Source organism: Oncorhynchus clarkii, unplaced genomic scaffold (assembly GCF_045791955.1).
Source record: "Oncorhynchus clarkii lewisi isolate Uvic-CL-2024 unplaced genomic scaffold, UVic_Ocla_1.0 unplaced_contig_3033_pilon_pilon, whole genome shotgun sequence".
In the NCBI taxonomy this organism is placed as follows: Eukaryota; Metazoa; Chordata; class Actinopteri; order Salmoniformes; family Salmonidae; genus Oncorhynchus; species Oncorhynchus clarkii.
The window spans coordinates 22,160-45,375 of NW_027258360.1; the positions used below are offsets into that span (position 1 = coordinate 22,160).

The 23,216-nt window shown below is 41.0% G+C and overlaps 1 protein-coding gene across 1 annotated transcript in view; it reads left to right on the top strand.

Annotated features, from left to right (window-relative positions):
- The first annotated feature begins 219 nt into the window (after positions 1-219).
- Positions 220-23,216, top strand: part of LOC139396802 (uncharacterized) — a 59,452-nt gene continuing 36,455 nt past the window's right edge. Inside the window, 5 exon segments of the mRNA XM_071143720.1 lie at positions 220-883; positions 3,358-4,477; positions 15,535-15,935; positions 19,191-19,895; positions 20,018-20,305. Coding sequence (XP_070999821.1) covers positions 220-883; positions 3,358-4,477; positions 15,535-15,935; positions 19,191-19,895; positions 20,018-20,305 — 3,178 coding nt within the window.

The window sequence follows — 23,216 nt, forward strand, 5'->3', positions numbered from 1 at the left end:
TGTTAGTCAACTCTGGTTAAGATAGCACTAGCACTATAGGCTAATCGCAGTTCTGCCCCTGAGCAAGACAGTTAACCCACTGTTCCCCGGGCGCAGAAGACGTGGATGTCGATTAAATGCGGAAGACACATTTCAGTTGAAGTCATTCAGTTGTACAACTGACTAGGTATCCCCCGTTCCCTTTCAGTAATGCTTATTAGCTAGCTAACATCCCAGACCATGAGCTCAAAAAGCTACTTCCCCCCTGCTAAAGAAGAGGTCTGCTGGTCGGAGAAAGAAGCTCTGGGACTGAACATTGTCGTGAAAGAGGAAGAGGAGGAGATGACTGTCACAGTCAAAGAAGAAGATAAAGAAGCTTTTGGAATGACAGAAGAAGAGGATAAATATGTCTCATTGAAAGAAGAAGACAATAAGGCTATCACATTGACTGAAGAGAAAGATTTCACATTAAAAGAAGAGAAAGATATCACATTGAATGAAGAGAGAGATATCACATTGAATGAAGAGAAATATATAACATTGAATGAAGAGAAAGATATCACATTGAATGAAGAGGAGAAAGATATCACATTGAAAGAAGAAGAGGAGAAAGATATCACATTGAATGAAGAGGAGAAGGCTATCACATTGAATGAAGAGGAGAAAGAAGCTTTTGGAATGAAAGATGAAGAGGAGAAAGATATCACATTGAAAGAAGAGGAGGAGAAAGATATCACATTGAAAGAAGAAGAAGAGAAAGATATCACATTGAAAGAAGAAAAAGAGGAGGAGAAAGATATCACATTGAAAAAAGAAGATGATGTAACAGTGAAAGATGAGGAAGAAGCTTTCAGGGTGGAGGGGGAGGTTGAAGTGGAGGAGACTGGAGATCTGATTAACACCAGTGAGTATTGTCTTAAAAACAAAGGAATAAAGTCTGCAGTTGTGTGGTTTTAGAAGGGTATTCTACTGAAGTTATACACTTTAATAATTATATTCTGTAGGAATTGTTAAAGCTAGAAAGACTGGGGGCAACCTAGCCCAATAATGAACTAAAGCCGTCTGTTACTCCTTACAGTCCAAGGACATGCTCTGTTAATGTAATGGAACTGAGTCATAATCAAATGACTCTTATGTGTAATGTAATGAAACTGAGTCATGATCAAATTACTCTTATGTGTAATGTAATGGAACTGAATCATGATCCAGGGCTAGGGGCCATTTACAAAACGTTAACAATGGATTTAATGCTCCTATTTTGGATATATTTTTTCCCATTTAAGCCAAAACATCTCTGAATATCTATTTTTGTAGTTCTTTGTTCGCTCTCAAAACGTAACATCCCATGAGAACATTTTTTTTTTTTTTAAACAAACATGATTTGAAGCTCTATATTATTTGTTTTTAAAATCTCTATGGTGTTATTAGGTCCCTAATATTTGAGTCAGGCCTATAAGGTAAGACGGACTGATCTGATTGAAATCTCTATGGTGTTAATTAGGTCCCTAATATTTGAGTCAGGCCTATAAGGTAAGACGGACTGATTCAATAGAAATCTGGAGCTTTGAGGGTTTATGAAATAGCCTCTCTGGTAATTTAATAGGTTGTTAATAAATAAAACGTGACAATACGGTGCTGATCGTTCCATTTGGCTGCTGGGGGGTAAGGAGACCTCAGCTCCACTAAAACCCTTGACATCTACGTGCCGTTTTCAGGGGATTGTTAAATAAATGTTTGTAACTATTTGGTTTTAATATCATCATCCTCTTTTAAGCTCATAGTCATAACTTTCACATTTCTGATTATTCCACATGTATCTCTATCAGAGTTATACAGCAAGGAACTGCATGCTTTTCATGATCAGTAAACATCGATGGATCATGTATTTTCAGATGCGCGAGGGCAGCCAGAACCATTAGCTAAGCAAACCACGTGTCGTTTAGCTTGCTTCATCAGAGATTAAGAGGCTTTTGGAAAGAGTTTGACATCGGCAAGTCCTCCTTCTGGTAAAGTTGTCAGTCAGACCAACTGTCATCACCACTATAGATGGCAAGCAAATATAGCCATCTAGTTTATCCCCTGAAAGTTAGCTAGTTAACTAGCCATAATTACATAATCTGTTATTAGCTTGTTAACTAGCCACATTGACGTAAACTGTTATTACATATTGACGTTATATGTTATTAGCTTAGGTAGTTAGCCATACTGACGTGATCTGTTATTAGCTTGTTAACTAGCCACATTGACGTAAACTGTTATTACATATTGACATGATCTGTTATTAGCTAGCTAGCTAGCCAATTTGATGTGGTCAATAAATCAATGTAGCCTTTCATGTTTTGTCAGGAGCCATCCTGATTAAACACCATTAAGATACAGTATCTAGTTTAAACACATTTTTATGGGGATTTTTTTTAATGCTAATTAGTTTTCCGCTGGGCTGTGGAAATGGACTCAGGTGTGTTTTAAAGACAATGCTGAAAAGGGGCTAATGTGAGATCATTTCGCTAGGCAGGCCTACGTGGGTTGGAGGAAAAAAATACCATAGGTCTGTCTACTCGCCACTGTTTTTAGCCGACTGTACAAAGTCTCCTCATATACATTTTTTTAGCAGATGCTATTATCCAGAGCAACCTAATCTAACGTTTGTAAATCTAGATTTATTATTAATCAGAGATGTGTTGCACCACTTAATTTTTACCCTGGATTAGTTCATGTAAGGTTAAATCAACTAAACTATGGTTAGTGACACGTGTCAATGGATTCACCATAGCAACATGTTCTAATTATTTTTCTTTGGAAACAAACCAGCATGGGTCATTGCTAGCTTACTAGATAGCTAGCAAAGTGAGCTTTCACTTCGGGCTAATGATTTTAAAAAAATGTTAATGAGTTAGCTGGCTAGTTGAATTGTACATTCACGGATAAGCCACAGGAGCTAACATTGTGTATCGCACCTAAAATAAAGCACATGCATGGACATTTGATTCCTTTAAACTTCTTCAATCTGTAGCAGTTTAAATGAAACTTTTAAAACAATGGAGCAACAAGATTACATTTGATCTTGGATTAAAATTCCAAATTAAAGTTAGTCTAGCAGGATTACATATATCTAGGATTACTTCAAATCTAGGTTTTAAGTTTGGTGCAAGAAGATTACATATTAAAACCTTGATTTAACCCCGTTTGAGTTAACCCATGTTGGTGAAACCCACCTTAAATGTAATAGTGTTTTTATTTGCCAACAAAGCACTACAGCCACTCTGCTCTTTTATTGAGGGATCTAGTCTAGATTAAACCTCATAGGAAGACAGTTTTATCATGTGGAGGTTTCATTCAGGTCTCATTTTAACCAAATACTATGTTTGTCTTTGACAGAAGAGAGACCAGACTCTCACAGCGGAAAGAGTCCTTCAGAAGAAGCAGCCCCAAAGACATCCAAACCAGTAAGACCACATGACTGCTCCCAGTGTGGAAAGAGATTTATCAGGTTAGGGCACCTGAAAGAACATCAGAAAACACACACAGGAGAGAACCCTTTCTACTGCTCCCAGTGTGGAAAGAGTTTTAGACACTCAGGCCATCTTAAAGTGCATGCAAGAAAACACACTGGAGAGATGCAACATCAATGCTCCCAGTGCGATTCTTTCTTTTACTCATCAGGGGTCCTTAAATCACATGAGAGAACACACTTAGGAGAGAGGCCATTCCAATGCTCTCAGTGTGGAAAGAGTTTTACCCGGTCAGGGAATCTGAATATGCATTTGAGAACACACACAGGGGAGAAGCCTTTCCACTGCTCCCTGTGTGGAAAGAGTTTTACCTGGTTAGGGAACTTGAAAATGCATGAGAGAATACACACAGGAGAGAAGCCTTTCCACTGTTCCCTGTGTGGAAAAAGGTTTACCTATTTAGTGACACTGAAGAAGCATGAGTTGACACACACAGGGGAGAAGCCTTTCCAATGCTCCAAATGTGGAAAGAGTTTTACCCAGTTAGTGAATCTGAAAAGGCATGAAGGAACACACACAGGAGAGAAGCCTTTCTACTGCTCCTTGTGTGGTAAGCGTTTTACCCAGTTAGTGAACCTGAAAAGGCATGAAAGAACACACACTGGAGAGAAGCCATATCAATGCTCCCAGTGTGGAAATATATTTTTCTCATCACGTGACCTGAAATCACATGAGAAAACACACTTATCAGAGAGGCATTTCCAATGTTCTCAGTGTGGAAAGAGTTTTACCCGGTTAGGGAACCTGAATAGGCATTTGAGAACACACACAGGGGAGAAGCCCTACCACTGCTTAGACTGTGGAAAGAGCTTTACCCAGCAAGGGGACCTGAAATCACATGAGCGGACACACACAGGAGATAAGCCTTTCCAATGTTCCCAGTGTGGAAAAAGTTTTGCCTGCTCAGGGAACTTGAAAATGCACGAGAGAATACACACAGGAGAGAAGCCTTTCCACTGCTCCCTGTGTGGAAAGAGTTTTACCCAGTTAGTGAACCTGAAAAGGCATGAAGGAACACACACAGGATAGAAGCCTCTCCAATGTTCTCATTGTGGAAAGACATTTTCCCAGTAAGAGGACCTGCAATCACATGAGAGAATAGAGAGGCTGTGTGTTGACATACAGAACCAGTCAAACGTTTGGACACACCTACTCATTCAAGGATTTTCTTTATTTTTACTGGCAGAGCTTGAAAGGATCTGCAGTGAAGAATAGGAGAAACTCCCCAAGTACAGGTGTGCCAAACTTGTAGCGTCACACCCAAGAAGACTCAAGGCTGTAATTGCTGCCAAAGGTACTTCAACAAAGTACTGAGTAAAGGGTCTGAATATTTTTGTAAATGTAATATATTTTTTTGTGTGTGTAGATCGATGAGGGGAAAAGCTGGTTGAGAGAATGCCAAGAGTGTGCAAATCTGTCATCAAGGCAAAGGGTGGCTACTTTGAAGAATCTCAAATATATCATATATTTTGATTTGTTTAACACCTTTTTGGTTACTACATGATTCCATATGTGTTATTTCATAGTTTTGATGTCTTTACTATTATTCTACAATGTAGAAAATAGTAAAACATAAAGAAAAACCCTTGAATGAGTAGGTGTGTCAACATTTTTGACTGATACTGTATACAGTTGAAGTCAGAAGTTTACATATACTTAGGTTGGAATCATTAAAACTCGTTTTTCAACCACTCCACAAATATCTTGTTAACAAACTATAGTTTTGGCAAGTCAGTTAGGACATCTACTTTGTGCATGACACAAGTCATTTTTTCAACAATTGTTTATAGACAGATTATTTAACTTATAATTCACTGTATCACAATTCCAGTGGGTCAGAAGTTTACACTAAGTTGACTGTGCTTTTAAACAGCTTGGAAAATTCCAGAAAATGTTGTCATGGCTTTAGAAGCTTCTGATAGGCTAGTTGACATCATTTGAGTCAATTGGAGGTATACTTGTGGATGTATTTCAAGGCCTACCTTCAAACTCAGTGCCTCTTTGCTTGACATCATGGGAAAATCTAAATAAATCAGCCAAGACCTCAGAAAAAAACATTGTAGACCTCCACAAGTCTGGTTCATCATTGGGAGCAATTTCCAAACGCCTGAAGGTACCACGTTCATCTGCACAAACAATATTACGCAAGTATAAACACCATGGAACCACGCAGCCATCATACCGCTCAGGAAGGAGACGCGTTCCGTCTCCTAGAGATGAACGTACTTTGGTGTGAAAAGTGCAAATCAATCCCAGAACAACACCAAAGGACCTTATGAAGATGCTGGAGGAAACAGGTACAAAAGTATCCATATCCACAGTAAAACAAGTCCTATATCGACATAATCTGAAAGGCCGCTCAGCAAGGAAGAAGCCACTGCTCCAAAACCGCCATTAAAAAGCCAGACTACGGTTTGCAACTGCACATGGGGACAAAGATCGTAATTTTTGGAGAAACGTCCTCTGGTCTGATGAAACAAAAATAGAACTGTTTGGCCATAATGACCAACGTTATGTTTGGAGGAAAAAGGGGGATGCTTGCAAGCCGAAGAACACCATCCCAACCGTGAAGCACGGGGGTGGCAGCATCATGTTGTGGGGGTGCTTTGCTGCAGGAGGGACTGATGCACTTCACAAAATAGATGGCATCATGAGGTAGGAAAATGATGTGGATATATTGAAGCAACATCTCAAGACATCAGTCAGGAAGTTAAAGCTTGGTCGCAAATGGGTATTCCGAATGGACAATGACCCCAAGCATACTTCCAAAGTTGTGACAAAATGGCTTAAGGACAGCAAAGTCAAGGTATTGGAGTGGCTATCACAAAGCCCTGACCTCAATTCTACAGAAAATGTGTGGGCTGAACTGAACAAGCATGTGTGAGCAAGGAGGCCTGTACAAACCTGACTCAGTTACACCAGCTCTGTCAGGAGGAATGGGCCAAAATTCGCCAAACTTGTTGTGGAAAGCTTGTGGAAGGCTACCCGAAACGTTTGACCCAAGTTATCCAATTTGAAGGCAATGCTACCAAATACTAATTGAGTGTATGTAATCTTCTGACCCACTTGGAATGTGATGAATGAAATATGAATGAAATAAAAGCTGAAATAAATCATTCTCTCTACTATTATTCTGACATTTCACATTCTAACAATAAAGTGGTGATCCTAACTGACCTCAGACAGGGGATTTTTACCAGGATTAAATGTCAGGAATTGTGGAAAAACTGAGTTGAATGTATTTGGCTGAGGTGTATGTAAAGTTCTGACTTCAACTGTATATTTGATATTTTTTTACTAAGAATTTGTGTTTTTTGGTTTGTATGTATGAAAGCTTACTCAAAAATATGCCTTCATTTGTTGTTTTTTTCTTCTCTCTTCTTTCTTCTTCTTTTTTAATGATGAGTTTTGATTGATTGTGCTCATGTATAAACACTTAGATGTTTATTGTATGATTTGGATATTGGTATTTCAAAATGTAAATACTTTTCCAGATGAATAAAATGTGTTTCTTGATTTTAACCTTGAAAACTCTCAAATTTGAATTGCATTTCATTGAGTTAATTTGTGTAGCAGACATCAAGCTGAAAATGTAATGACTTTGCAACATTTATATCTGAATAAAAGTCTAAATGGATATTTGTTTAACTGTGTTAGTCATTAGTGGACATTCATTATACATCTATATCTATTTAATGTTTTTGGAGGAGCAGTATAGACCCAGATGGTTATTACATCATGTAGGAGCAGTATAGACCCAGCTGGTTATTGTTACATCATGTAGGAGCAGTATAGACCCAGCTGGTTATTGTTACATCATGTAGGAGCAGTATAGACCCAGATGGTTATTACATCATGTAGGAGCAGTATAGACCCAGATGGTTATTACATCATGTAGGAGCAGTATAGACCCAGCTGGTTATTATTACATCATGTAGGAGCAGTATAAACCCAGCTGGTTATTGTTACATCATGTAGGAGCAGTATAGACCCAGCTGGTTATTGTTACATCATGTAGGAGCAGTATAGACCCAGATGGTTATTACATCATATAGGAGCAGTATAAACCCAGCTGGTTATTGTTACATCATGTAGGAGCAGTATAAACCCAGCTGGTTATTGTTACATCATGTAGGAGCAGTATAGACCCAGATGGTTATTACATCATATAGGAGCAGTATAAACCCAGCTGGTTATTGTTACACCATGTAGGAGCAGTATAGACCCAGATGGTTATTGGTACACCATGTAGGAGCTGTATAGACCCAGATGGTTGTTGTTACATCATGTAGGAGCAGTATAGACCCAGATGGTTGTTACATCATGTAGGAGCAGTATAGACCCAGCTGGTTATTGTTACACCATGTAGGAGCAGTATAGACCCAGCTGGTTATTGTTACATCATGTAGGAGCAGTATAGACCCAGATGGTTATTGTTACACCATGTAGGAGCAGTATAGACCCAGATGGTTATTGTTCCATCATGTAGGAGCAGTATAGACCCAGCTGGTTATTGTTACATCATGTAGGAGCAGTATAGACCCAGCTGGTTATTGTTACATCATGTAGGAGCAGTATAGACCCAGATGGTTATTGTTCCATCATGTAGGAGCAGTATAGACCCAGCTGGTTATTGTTACATCATGTAGGAGCAGTATAGACCCAGATGGTTATTGTTCCATCATGTAGGAGCAGTATAGACCCAGATGGTTATTGTTCCATCATGTAGGAGCAGTATAGACCCAGATGGTTATTGTTCCATCATGTAGGAGCAGTATAGACCCAGATGGTTATTGTTCCATCATATAGGAGCAGTATAGACCCAGATGGTTATTGTTCCATCATGTAGGAGCAGTTTAGACCCAGCTGGTTATTGTTACATCATGTAGGAGCAGTATAGACCCAGATGGTTATTGTTACATCATGTAGGAGCAGTATAGACCCAGCTGGTTATTGTTACATCATGTAGGAGCAGTATAGACCCAGATGGTTATTACATCATGTAGGAGCAGTATAGACCCAGATGGTTATTACATCATGTAGGAGCAGTATAGACCCAGATGGTTATTACATCATGTAGGAGCAGTATAGACCCAGATGGTTATTACATCATGTAGGAGCAGTATAAACCCAGCTGGTTATTGTTACACCATGTAGGAGCAGTATAGACCCAGCTGGTTATTGTTACACCATGTAGGAGCAGTATAGACCCAGATGGTTATTACATCATGTAGGAGCAGTATAGACCCAGATGGTTATTGTTCCATCATGTAGGAGCAGTATAGACCCAGATGGTTATTGTTCCATCATGTAGGAGCAGTATAGACCCAGATGGTTATTGTTACATCATGTAGGAGCAGTAAAAACCCAGCTGGTTATTGTTACATCATGTAGGAGCAGTATAAACCCAGCTGGTTATTGTTACATCATGTAGGAGCAGTATAAACCCAGATGGTTATTGTTACACCATGTAGGAGCAGTATAGACCCAGCTGGTTATTGGTACACCATGTAGGAGCAGTACATTGGAAAGGCTTTCTCCTGTGTGTGTGCTAACTGGATAAAACTCTCTCTCTCCAGTGGAAATTTCTTTATTTTGTGTGGTATTAAAAAAATATCATTCTAATGTCTCCAGTTGTGACAAAGAAAATGCATTAAATTATTTTAGAGAAGGCATTTTTTAAATGCATGCAATGTTTTATTATAAAGGGGGGGGCAACCGGGTGAGGGGAGTTCCTTACTAATCAGTGACCTAGACAACCAGGTGAGGGGAATTCCTTACTAATCAGTGACCTAGACAACCAGGTGAGGGGAGTTCCTTACTAATCAGTGACCTAGACAACCGGGTGAGGGGAGTTCCTTACTAATCAGTGCCCTAGACAACCAGGTGAGGGGAGTTCCTTACTAATCAGTGACCTAGACAACCGGGTGAGGGGAGTTCCTTACTAATCAGTGCCCTAGACAACCAGGTGAGGGGAGTTCCTTACTAATCAGTGACCTAGACAACCAGGTGAGGGGAGTTCCTTACTAATCAGTGACCTAGACAACCAGGTGAGGGGAGTTCCTTACTAATCAGTGACCTAGACAACCAGGTGAGGGGAGTTCCTTACTAATCAGTGACCTAGACAACCAGGTGAGGGGAGTTCCTTACTAATCAGTGACCTAGACAACCAGGTGAGGGGAGTTCCTTACTAATCAGTGACCTAGACAACCAGGTGAGGGGAGTTCCTTACTAATCAGTGACCTAGACAACCGGGTGAGGGGAGTTCCTTATTAATCAGTGACCTAGACAACCAGGTGAGGGGAGTTCCTTACTAATCAGTGACCTAGACAACCGGGTGAGGGGAGTTCCTTACTAATCAGTGCCCTAGACAACCAGGTGAGGGGAATTCCTTACTAATCAGTGACCTAGACAACCAGGTGAGTGGAATTCCTTACTAATCAGTGACCTAGACAACCAGGTGAGGGGAATTCCTTACTAATCAGTGACCTAGACAACCAGGTGAGGGGAATTCCTTACTAATCAGTGACCTAGACAACCAGGTGAGGGGAATTCCTTACTAATCAGTGACCTAGACAACCAGGTGAGGGGAATTCCTTACTAATCAGTGACCTAGACAACCAGGTGAGGGGAGTTCCTTACTAATCAGTGACCTAGACAACCAGTTGAGGGGAATTCCTTACTAATCAGTGACCTAGACAACCAGGTGAGGGGAGTTCCTTACTAATCAGTGACCTAGACAACCAGTTGAGGGGAATTCCTTACTAATCAGTGACCTAGACAACCAGTTGAGGGGAATTCCTTACTAATCAGTGACCTAGACAACCGCGTGAGGGGAGTTCCTTACTAATCAGTGACCTAGACAACCAGGTGAGGGGAGTTCCTTACTAGTCAGTGACCTAGACAACCAGGTGAGGAGAGTTCCTTACTAATCAGTGACCTAGACAACCAGTTGAGGGGAGTTCCTTACTAATCAGTGACCTAGACAACCAGGTGAGGGGAGTTCCTTACTAATCAGTGACCTAGACAACCAGGTGAGGGGAGTTCCTTACTAATCAGTGAACTAGACAACCAGGAGAGGGGAGTTCCTTACTAATCAGTGACCTAGACAACCAGGTGAGGGGAGTTCCTTACTCGTCAGTGACCTAGACAACCAAGTGAGAGGAGAATTCCTTACTAATCAGTGACCTAGACAACCAGGTGGGGGAGTTCCTTACTCGTCAGTGACCTAGACAACCAGGTGAGGGGAGTTCCTTACTAATCAGTGACCTAGACAACCAGGTGAGGGGAGTTCCTTACTAATCAGTGACCTAGACAACCAGTTGAGGGGAATTCCTTACTAGTCAGTGACCTAGACAACCAGGTGAGGGGAGTTCCTTACTAATCAGTGACCTAGACAACCAGGTGAGGGGAATTCCTTACTAATCAGTGACCTAGACAACCAGGTGAGGGGAGTTTCTTACTAATCAGTGACCTAGACAACCAGTTGAGGGGAATTCCTTACTAATCAGTGACCTAGACAACCAGTTGAGGGGAATTCCTTACTAATCAGTGACCTAGACAACCAGGTGAGGGGAGTTCCTTACTAATCAGTGACCTAGACAACCAGGTGAGGGGAGTTCCTTGCTAGTCAGTGACCTAGACAACCAGGTGAGGGGAGTTCCTTACTAATCAGTGACCTAGACAACCAGTTGAGGGGAGTTCCTTACTAATCAGTGACCTAGACAACCAGGTGAGGGGAGTTCCTTACTAATCAGTGACCTAGACAACCAGGTGAGGGGAGTTCCTTACTAATCAGTGAACTAGACAACCAGGAGAGGGGAGTTCCTTACTAATCAGTGACCTAGACAACCAGGTGAGGGGAGTTCCTTACTAATCATTGACCTAGACAACCAGGTGGGGGGAGTTCCTTACTAGTCAGTGACCTAGACAACCAGGTGAGGGGAGTTCCTTACTAATCAGTGACCTAGACAACCAGGTGAGGGGAGTTCCTTACTAATCAGTGACCTAGACAACCAGGTGAGGGGAGTTCCTTATTAATCAGTGCCCTAGACAACCAGGTGAGGGGAGTTCCTTACTAATCAGTGAACTAGACAACCAGGAGAGGGGAGTTCCTTACTAATCAGTGACCTAGACAACCAGGTGAGGGGAGTTCCTTACTCGTCAGTGACCTAGACAACCAAGTGAGAGGAGAATTCCTTACTAATCAGTGACCTAGACAACCAGGTGGGGGAGTTCCTTACTCGTCAGTGACCTAGACAACCAGGTGAGGGGAGTTCCTTACTAATCAGTGACCTAGACAACCAGGTGAGGGGAGTTCCTTACTAATCAGTGACCTAGACAACCAGTTGAGGGGAATTCCTTACTAGTCAGTGACCTAGACAACCAGGTGAGGGGAGTTCCTTACTAATCAGTGACCTAGACAACCAGGTGAGGGGAATTCCTTACTAATCAGTGACCTAGACAACCAGGTGAGGGGAGTTTCTTACTAATCAGTGACCTAGACAACCAGTTGAGGGGAATTCCTTACTAATCAGTGACCTAGACAACCAGTTGAGGGGAATTCCTTACTAATCAGTGACCTAGACAACCAGGTGAGGGGAGTTCCTTACTAATCAGTGACCTAGACAACCAGGTGAGGGGAGTTCCTTGCTAGTCAGTGACCTAGACAACCAGGTGAGGGGAGTTCCTTACTAATCAGTGACCTAGACAACCAGTTGAGGGGAGTTCCTTACTAATCAGTGACCTAGACAACCAGGTGAGGGGAGTTCCTTACTAATCAGTGACCTAGACAACCAGGTGAGGGGAGTTCCTTACTAATCAGTGAACTAGACAACCAGGAGAGGGGAGTTCCTTACTAATCAGTGACCTAGACAACCAGGTGAGGGGAGTTCCTTACTAATCATTGACCTAGACAACCAGGTGGGGGGAGTTCCTTACTAGTCAGTGACCTAGACAACCAGGTGAGGGGAGTTCCTTACTAATCAGTGACCTAGACAACCAGGTGAGGGGAGTTCCTTACTAATCAGTGACCTAGACAACCAGGTGAGGGGAGTTCCTTATTAATCAGTGCCCTAGACAACCAGGTGAGGGGGGTTCCTTACTAATCAGTGACCTAGACAACCAGGTGAGGGGAGTTCCTTACTAATCAGTGACCTAGACAACCAGGTGGGGGAGTTCCTTACTCGTCAGTGACCTAGACAACCAAGTGAGGGGAGTTGCTTACTAATCAGTGCCCTAGACAACCAGGTGGGGGAGTTCCTTACTCGTCAGTGACCTAGACAACCAAGTGAGAGGAGAATTCCTTACTAATCAGTGACCTAGACAACCAGGTGGGGGAGTTCCTTACTCGTCAGTGACCTAGACAACCAGGTGAGGGGAGTTGCTTACTAATCAGTGACCTAGACAACCAGGTGAGGGGAGTTCCTTACTAATCAGTGCCCTAGACAACCAGGTGAGGGGAATTCCTTACTAATCAGTGACCTAGACAACCAGGTGAGGGGAATTCCTTACTAATCAGTGACCTTCATTCATCAAACAAGTACAAGGCAGGAGAGAAAAACCTGTAGTCATTCGGTGGGATGTGATTGACACTTGCTCTTGTTTAAAAAAATAAGAACTCTGTTCTTATGGGATGTCGAGTATTGAGACTGAGCAAAGCACGACAGAAAGATATTGAGATGTTTACAAGTGAAAAATATAGCCTAATGGAAAGCCTTTGATCCATTGTTAACATTGTGTTTGTTGCCCCCAGTCTTTGTAGCTTTTACAATTACTACAGTACATTATTTATGTGTATAACTTGAGTAGAATGCCCCTTTAAAACCCCACATTGGTTCAACAACTGCAGAGTTTGTGCCCCTGTTTTTAAGACAGTACTCACTGGTGTTAATCAGATCTCCAGTCTCCTCATCCTTCTTCTCCTCTTTCACTGTGACGGTCATCTCGTCTGTTTCACTGTGACGGTCATCTCTTCTCTTTCACTGTGACGGTCATCTCTTCTGTTTCACTGTGACGGTCATCTCTTCTGTTTCACTGTGACGGTCATCTCTTCTGTTTCACTGTGACGGTCATCTCTTCTGTTTCTTCCTCCCCTTCCTCTTTCACTCCAAAAACATCTTCTTCCTTCACTGAAACATCCTCCCCCTATTTCACACGGATAGGTTCCTCCTCTACTTTCACTGTGACAGTCATCTCCTCCTCTTTCACACGGATAGGTTCCTCCTCTACTTTCACTGTGACAGTCATCTCCTCCTCTTTCACACGGATAGGTTCCTCCTCTACTTTCGCTGTGACAGTCATCTCCTCCTCTTTCACTACGGAAACAGCATCCTCTCCTTTCTCTTCGTCCTCCGCGTTCAATCTTGTGATAACCTCTTCCTTCAAATTAAAGGTGACAATCTGCACTTTCATAGTCATTGTTTGATTTCAAATGTAAACTTTGTTGGAGTATAGAGCCAAAAGAAGAAGAAATACTCAGCGTAGCCTAGTGGTTAGAGCGTTGGGCTAGTAACCGAAAGGTTGCCAGTTCAAATCCCTGAGCTGACGAGATACAAATCTGTTGTTCTGCCCCTGAACAAGGCCACTGTTCCTAGACTGTCATTGAAAATAAGAATTTGTTCTTAACTGACTTGCCTAGTTAAATAATGGTCAAATAATAAAAATAATAATAAAAAGACTCAATTATGGTCACTCTTACTGACAGTTGGAGTACAGCAGTACACACAGTACATACACACTAAAGTATCAGATACTATGTGCTCCTTTGACTCCTTGCTGTTGTCTCTGCTCAATAATCTTTGTACCATGTTATGCTGCTACCATCCCCGCAGGATGCATTTTGTCTTTTGCCTTTTGGTAGGCCGTCATCGTAAATAAGAATTTGTTCTTAACTGACTTGCCTTGTTAAATAAAGGTTAAATAAATAATTTGATGAGTCGGATGTACTGTTGATATGTACTATTGTTACGTCTAAATTCTAAAGTAGTCCATGATGATATTCGAACATTCGTGTTATAAGACCAAATTTGATAGTCTCAGATTTACATAAATTATGTTACGTTTAGTCTATGACCAGACTGGGTGCAGTGATAAAAGAGGATGATAGCAGTGTGGTGATTGTGAGGTCATATACAAATTCGACAGTCACAAGATGGGGGCTTCAAATAGGGCTATGGCACATTAAGGGAACTGTAGCCTTCTGTTCAGACACTGATTGTAGGTCTATAACCTCTCACACAGCCTTAATATTAGCTCCTGCAGAATTAAGCATGTTGTGCAGTAAAATTATACACCAAATATAGGCTAAATTCTCAATCTGGAACAGGGGGAGGGGGGGGGAATATGATTTCTTTCTTTCAGCATCTTGAGAGATTGCGAATGAGCAGTTAGATACCATATGTAGAGGTGCTGTCTTTATCAGCATCATAAAAGCTGATAGTATTTCAACCACATAAAATATGCATCCCAGCCGAACTGTAATCTTATCAGAAACATGTTCGGTCGTTTTCACAGCTTTCTGTTTCCTTAAACCCGGCCAAACTGATGACATTTGGAAATGTTGCACAGAAAATCGTTACTTTTTTTTGTGTATATTCTCTCAAGTCTCTAAACGTCTTTGATCTGCGAAAGAAGCGGAGATGACAGAGAATTTTACCGACGTCAACTTGTTTGAAGCATTGTCGATGTATGACATTATTCTGGTGAGCAAGGGTTTATTTAGTCTTCTTGGGCAATCTGCGTTACTCCAGTCAACAGATGGCGATGTGAGTCTTTAAGGTAATGCTTCTTGCGTGACGTATATTCTAGTGGACGGGATTCTTCTTCAACAACCTCTGTAACTTGCTAGCAAACATACAACCGAAACATTGAAGCTCTTAATACCATTTTTATATGAACCTTGGTGTTTTAAACACACTGTATATTTATTTACTAGTTAATCAATTTAATTTCATATTTACGTTATCAGCTATCTGGTTTGGTATTAAGTTAGCCCAGCACTAGGCTAGTCGCTAATGCTAAATAGCTAGCTAGCTAGCTAGCTAACGTCCCCGAACATGAGCTCACTAAAGTACTCTTCCTCTGCTAAAGAAAATGAGGTCTGCTGGACGGAGAAAGAAGCTCCAGGGCTGAACATTTACGTGAAAGGAGAAGAATTTACTGTAAAAGAAGAGGAATTGGAGGAAGCTATCACAGTGAAAGAAGAAGAACAGGACGTTACAGTGAAGGAAGAGGACGCATCAACATTGAAAGAAGAAGAGGATGTTACAGTGAAAGAAGAGGAAGAAGCTTTCAGAGTGAAAGAGGAGGGGGATGAACAGAAAGAGGAGGAGGAGGAGGTGACTGTCACATTGAACGAAGAGGAGGAACTTTTTGAAATGAAGGAGGAGGGGGAGATTACTGTCACATTGGAGGAGGAGGAGACCGGAGATCTGATGAACACCAGTGAGTACTGTCTGTTGTTGAACCAATGTGTGGTTTTAAATGCACATTCTACTGATGTTCTACAGTTACCACCGTAAATGTGTTTTCACGTTAGATCAGGGGTCTCCAACCTTTTCTAGCGTGAAATTACACATGTAACGAGCTACTCATTTTTTTTGTTTCTAGCTTTCAATTAGGCACATTCTTCTTCTCATGTGGGTAAAACCACTGGGGAAGCTGCCCTTCTCCTGTCTAGGAGTGGTGCATGGGTAAAAAATTTTTGTTTGATACCGATATCCAATATTTTCCTTGCCAAAAAACCTGATACCGATAAGTGATATTTAAAATTGTATCTGCCTTTTAAGCGTTCTAGTACAGTTAAATAGGTGAAACACACACACACTGACACAAAAAGTTATTTTGTTGGCATTTACGTATGTCCCCTTTACCAGTAAAAAAATCAAAACCTAATTATTTCACTTACTTGCTGTGCTGTTTCGTTGTTAATTTGTTCAGTCGTTTAATTCTCAACTAGGATTTCCTCATACATGTCAAGCAGGGATTTTTCAGCTCTGTCTGTTCGTGGCTTATCTCTGGAGATATTCATTTTTAAAATTAGAAGCTCGAACTGTTTGGGCATAGACCTGGAAAGTATGACAGAACTTTGCAGGCTATCTCTGCAGTAGATTGCAACTCCTCCCCCTTTGGCAGTTCTATCTTGATGGAAAATGTTGTAGTTGGTGATGGAAATCTCAGAATTCTTGGTGGCCTTCCTAAGCCAGGATTCAGACACGGCAAGGACATCAGGGTTGGCGTTCGTTCAAGTAGGAACAACATGTTGACTCACCCTACTTGTAGAGAAACACAAATGCCATCCTCCTCTTTTCATGTAGACTAAATCATCTAGCACTCTGTAATACAATACACATTTGTATTTTTGGTTGTCCTAGGTTACCTGTCTAAAATGTTTTCTCGCTAGCCTAACTTCATTCATGGGCAACAGTAGCTAGTTAACATTAGCCTTCTACATCTAGCTACAAACCTTGTGCCAGGGGGCACAATGTTTGAATGAATAGTTGGATCAGAATAAACGTTATAATCATTGGCCAGTACGGAGAATTTAAGTAAAACCACAAGGACAAATCCCTATCTCCATCCATAGCTAATTTAGGAAAGGGACCATTTTTTTGCTAGCTTGCCAGCCACTGACTGGAGGACAAGAACACAACGAGATGCAAAAAATTAATGTTGTCTGTTAATGACATATACTCTTGATGCGATTTGATAGGTGTGATGCCAAATCCAAACTGGCTCCACTTGACACTTGTTTTTGGTTGGGTGCCAGGAGCAGTTGAACTCAGTTCAGCTCAATGCTGATTTTCTATTATTTGATACTCTTTTTATCAAGGGTGACCAAATGCTCGCTGGCTTCACTTGCATTTTATGCTACGGAGCGGCAACAATGTCGTACTCTTTTTGACCAGACAGCATCAGATAGATGGCCTACACATACAGAGACAGAGGGGCGCTGTTTCCCTCGGATGCGTTCTCCTGTGAGATACATTCAGTCTCTTGCGAAGTGAAAGAAAATGATGAAACACAGAGGGACGAAATATATATATATTTTTTTTTTTCATTGTCAAATGTATTTTTTTAATACACGCCACTGCTCCTCTCCCCTGCAAGTCTCCCCCTTAGTGCACTACTTTCTCTGGGGAAGAGTTGACAACATAGTGCACTACTTTCTCTGGGGAAGAGTTGACAACATAGTGCACTACTTTCTGTTGTACACTAAGGACCTGGGGAAGAGTTGATAACATAGTGTACTACTTTCTCTTGTACTCTGTTGTTAACTCTTCCCCAAGTCCTTAGCGTACAAGAGAAAGTAGTACACTATGTTGTCAACTCTTCCCCAAGTCCTTAGCGTACAAGAGAAAGTAGTGAACTATGATCGTCAACTCTTCCCCTGGTCCTTAGCGTACAACTTTATATTGTACACTGCTTTCTGTCAATATACCTGGTAAAATAATAATTATATAACAATGGTTTCTGTTTTCTATTTTCCTAAATAATGTTTTCTGTTTTATTTTAGGGTTAGTTTATTTTTTTATTTTTTTACTCTCAAAATTACAATTGTTAACCTCTTGGAACTAGGGGGCACTATTTTCATTTTTGGAAAAATAACGTTCCCAAAGTAAACGGGCTATTTTTCAGGACCAGATAATAGAATATGCATATAATTTACAGTTTATGATAGAAAACACTCAAGTTTCCAAAACCGTAAAAATATGGTCTGTGAATATAACAGAACTGATATTGCAGGCGAAAGCCTGAGAAAAATCCAATCAGGAAGTGACTCTTATTTAGAAACCTCTGCGTTCCTATGCGTCCCTATTGAGCAGTGAAAGGGATATCAACCAGATTCCTTTTTCTATGGCTTCCCTAATGTGTCTAGTGTCACAAGACATAGTTTCAGGCTTTTATTTTGAAAAATGAGCGTGAGCGACAACATTGCATCAGTGGTCAGCTGGTGGCTCTCAGAGTGATATGTGCGTAATAGTCAAATGCGGCCATTGTTTCTCTCGCTCCTACTAAGAAGCCAACTGACCCGATTGATATATTATCGAATTGATATTATGGATCTAATTTGGAATATTTTTCGACGTTGTCGTGACCGCAATGAGTCTGTCAATAGTTCCATCACATTAGAATACTTTTTTGGGGGAGGGGGAGAAGACATTTATTTTTGAGTGTAATTCCCCTTTAATTGTGAATCTGGCCCTTTAATTGTGAATCTGGCTCTTTAACTTCCCGTCTAGCGAGTGAGGAATGTGCCGGTCTAGTGATGTGTCTGTACCGCTGCTAATTTCATTATTTGATATTTTACAAACAGGATTGAAGCTTTGCGTAATTTGTTTTCAAAGTCTCAATGGTGTTGTTAGGTCCTTCATATTTTAGCTATAAGGTAAGACCGACTGATCTGACCATGCAGAATCATATTGCTCATTTGATTATTCTGGATTAAAACTTTTTTTTTTAATAACCTCAGGTTATTGAGGGACCTAGTCTGGATTAAACCTCAGAGAAGACAGTTTGATAATGTGGAGGTTTTATTCAGGGTTCGTATCCACAAAGCGTGCTGAACCATTGTCACTATTCACTTTAATATAACAATGAATGAGATTGTATGGACAGATCAGCATTCCTACTATGAGACGCTCTTGTGAATATGGGCCCAGGTCTCTCTGTTTACTAAATACTGTCTGTTTTTGGCAGGAGAGAGACTAGACTCTCACACTGACAGCGGGAAGAGTCCTTCAGGGGAACCAGACCCAGAGACGTCTAAACCAGCAAGACGACACCACTGCTCCCAGTGTGGAAAGAGTTTTTCTAGGTTAGGAAGCCTGAAATCACATGAAAGAATACACACAGGAGAGAAGCCCTACCAGTGCTCCCAGTGTGGAAAAAGATTTTCTGCATCCAGGGATATGAAATCACATGAGAGGACACACACAGGAGAAAAGCCCTATCAATGCTCCCAGTGTGAAACGAGGTTTTCTCAGTTAGGGCATCTGCAAACTCATAATAGAATACACACAGGAGAGAAGCCCTACCAGTGCTCCCAGTGTGGAAAAAGATTTTCCGCATACAGAAATATGAAATCACATGAGAGGACACACACAGGAGAGAAGCCCTATCAATGCTCCCTGTGTGGAACGAGATTTTCTCAGTTAGGGCATCTGCAAACTCATAAAAGAATACACACAGGAGAGAAGCCCTACCAATGCTCCCAGTGTGGAAAGGGTTTTCGCTGGTCAGGGCAATGGAAAAAGCATGAGAAAATACACACAGGAGAAAAGCCTTAACATTGATCTCAATGTGAAAAGAGATTTACTACTTCCGGGACCCTGAAAGATCATGTACGAAAACATACCGGAGAGAACCCCTACCACTGCTCCCAATTTGAAAATAGTTTCCCCAGTGATCAGACCTGAAATCACATGACACAAACACATGAGAGAAGCCTTACCACTGCTACCAGTGTGGAAAGCGTTTAACCACATTAGGGTCCCTTAAAAACCATGAGCAAACACATTCTGTAGAAAAGAGTTTTAGGAATTTACAGTACCTGAAAAGGCATGAGAAAAGACATACACAAGAGAAGCCTTTTCACTGCTCCTACTGTGGAATGAAATTTACCTGGTTTCAGCAATTGAAAAAGCATGAGAGAATCCACAGCGGAGATAAACGTTATTAATGCTCCCAGTGTGGAAACATATTTACCCAGTTAAGGCACCTGAAAGACCATGAGGTAACACACACAGGGGAGAGGCCATACCACTGCTCCCAGTGTGGAAAAGAATATAAAACATCAAATGGACTTAAAGTTCATGAGAGAACACACATACTGCTCCCACACTTGTCTCATATTTTTGACTGAGAAATATTGCCTTTGTTTATGGCACTTGAGATCAAATTGTATAAAGCACTTTCCAAAATACATTTTGTTTTTTATTTAAACACCTGAATTGAAGATGGAGTATGTGAGTTTGAATGTAGATACTGATTACATTATAATTTTCAAACTCTGTGTTTTCTGTGTGTTTTTGTATCTGCGTCATTCCAGCACTACACATAATCGTGTGCTATATAGTATTTTCTCCATTGTTTATATTTGTGTTGGTGGCTCACTGACATTTGTGCTTTACAGAGTGTGACTTTAAGGGATTATTATGTTCACATCAGAGTGTGGCTTTAAAGGGGCAATCTGTGATTGCCACATCCATTTTCAAACTTTAAATTAAATGATATACAGTTCTGGCCAAATACACTACAACTTTTGTTTATATGGTGCGTTCGGAAAGTATTCCGACCCCTTGACGTTTTCCACATTTTGTTACATTACAGCCTTATTCTAAAATGGATTAAATAAATGTTTTCCTCATCAATCTACACACAATACCCCATAATGACATCACAATACCCCATAATGACATCACAATACCCTATAATGACAAAGCCAAAACAAGTTTTTAGACAGGTTTGCAACTGTATTAAAAATAAAAACAGAAATACCTTATTTACATAAGTATTCAGACCCTTTGCTATGAGACTCGAAATTGAGCTCAGGTGCGTCCTGTTTCCATTGATCATCCTTGATGTTTCTACAACTTGATTGGAGTCCACCTGTGGCAAATTCAATTTGATTGGACATGATTTGGAAAGGGACACACCTATCTATATAAGGTCCCACAGCTGATAGTGCATGTCAGAGTAAAAACCAAGCCATGAGGTCAAAGGAGTTGTCTATAGAGCTCCGAGACAGGATTGTGTCGAGGCACAGATCTGGGGAAAGGTACCAAAAAAATTCTAAAGCATTGAAGGTCCCCAAGAACACAGTGGCCTCCATCATTCTTAAATGGAATAAGTTTGGAACCAAGACTCATCCTAGAGCTGGCCGCCCGGCCAAACTGAGCAATCGGGGGAGAAGGGCCTTGGTCTGAGAGGTGACTGATAATCCGATGGTCACTCTGACAGAGCTCCAGAGTTCTTCTGTGGAGATGGGAGAACCTTCCAGAAGGACAACCATCTCTGCAACACTCCACCAGTCAGGCCTTTATGGTAGAGTGGCCAGACGGAAGCCACTCCTCAGTAAAAGGCACATGACAGCCCGCTTGGAATTTGCCAAAAGGACTATGACCATGAGAAACAAGATTCTCTGAATCACTACCATCCAGAAGACAAGGTCAGTACAAGGTGCATTAAAGGCCAGGAGACCATCTCAAGGTCATTAAAGGCCATCTCAAGGCCATGAGACCGTTAAACAGCCATCACTAACAGAGATTATTTGTAATTATTTCACCACCACCTTATCTTTCCTCATTTGCACACACTGTATATAAATGTTTCTATTGTGTTATTAACTGTATGTGTGTTTATCCCATGTGTAACTCTGTGTTGTTGTTTTTGTGGCACTGCTTTGCTTTATCTTGGCCAGGTCGCAGTTGTAAATGAGAACTTGTTCTCAACTAGCCTACCCGGTTAAATAAAGGTGAAATAAAATAAACAAATAAGAGGCTGCAGACTAAATCATTGTCAGGTTTAATAAATGGATCACTAGTCACTTTAATGTTTACATATCTTGCATTACTCATCCCATATGGACAGTTGAAGTTAGAAGTTTACATATACCTAAGCCAAATACATTTAAACTCAGTTTTTCACAATTCCTGACATTTAATCCTAGTGAAAATTCCCTGTTTTAGGTCAGTTAGGATCACCTCTTTATTATAAGAATGTGAAATGTCAGAATAATAGTAGAGAGAATGATTTATTTCAGCTTTTATTTATTTCATCACATTCCCAGTGGGTCAGAAGTTTACATACCTTCAATTAGTATTTGGTAGCATTGCCTTTAAATTTGTTTAACTTGGGTCAAACATTTTGGGTAGCCTTCCACAAGCTTCCCACAATAAGTTGGGTGAATTTTGGCCCATTCCTCCTGACAGAGCTGGTGTAACTGAGTCAGGTTTGTAAGCCTCCTTGCTCGCACATGTTTTTTCAGTTCTGCCCACAAATGTTCTATAGGACTGAGGTCAGGGCTTTGTGATGGCCACTCCAATACCTTGACTTTGTTGTCCTTAAGCCATTTTGCCCAAACTTTGGAGGTATGCTGGGGTCTTTGTCCATTTGGAAGACCCATTTGCGACCAAGCTTTAACTTCCTGACTGATGTCTTGAGATGTTGCTTCAATATATCTACATAATTTTCCTAGTTCATTATGCCATCTATTTTGTGACGCGCACCAGCCCCTCCTGCTTCAAAGCACCCACACAACATGATGCTGCCACCCCCGTGCTTCACGGTTGGGATGGTGTTCTTCGGCTTGCAAGCATCCTCCTTTTTCCTCCAAAGATAACGATGGTCATTATGGCCAAACAGTTCTGTTTTTGTTTCATCAGACCAGAGGACATTTCTCAAAAAAAGTACGATCTTTGTCCCCATGTGCAATTGCAAACTGTAGTCTGGCTTTTTTATGGCGGTTTTGGAGCAGTGGCTTCAGGTCATGTCGATATAGGACTCGTTTTACTGTGGATATACAGTGGGGCAAAAAAGTATTTAGTCAGCCACCAATTGTGCAAGTTCTCCCACTTAAACAGATGAGAGAGGCCAGTAATTTTCATCATAGGTATACTTCAACTATGACAGACAAAATTAGAAAAAAAATCCATTAATCACATTGTAGGATTTTTAATTTATTTATTTGCAAATTATGGTGGAAAATAAGTATTTGGTCACCTA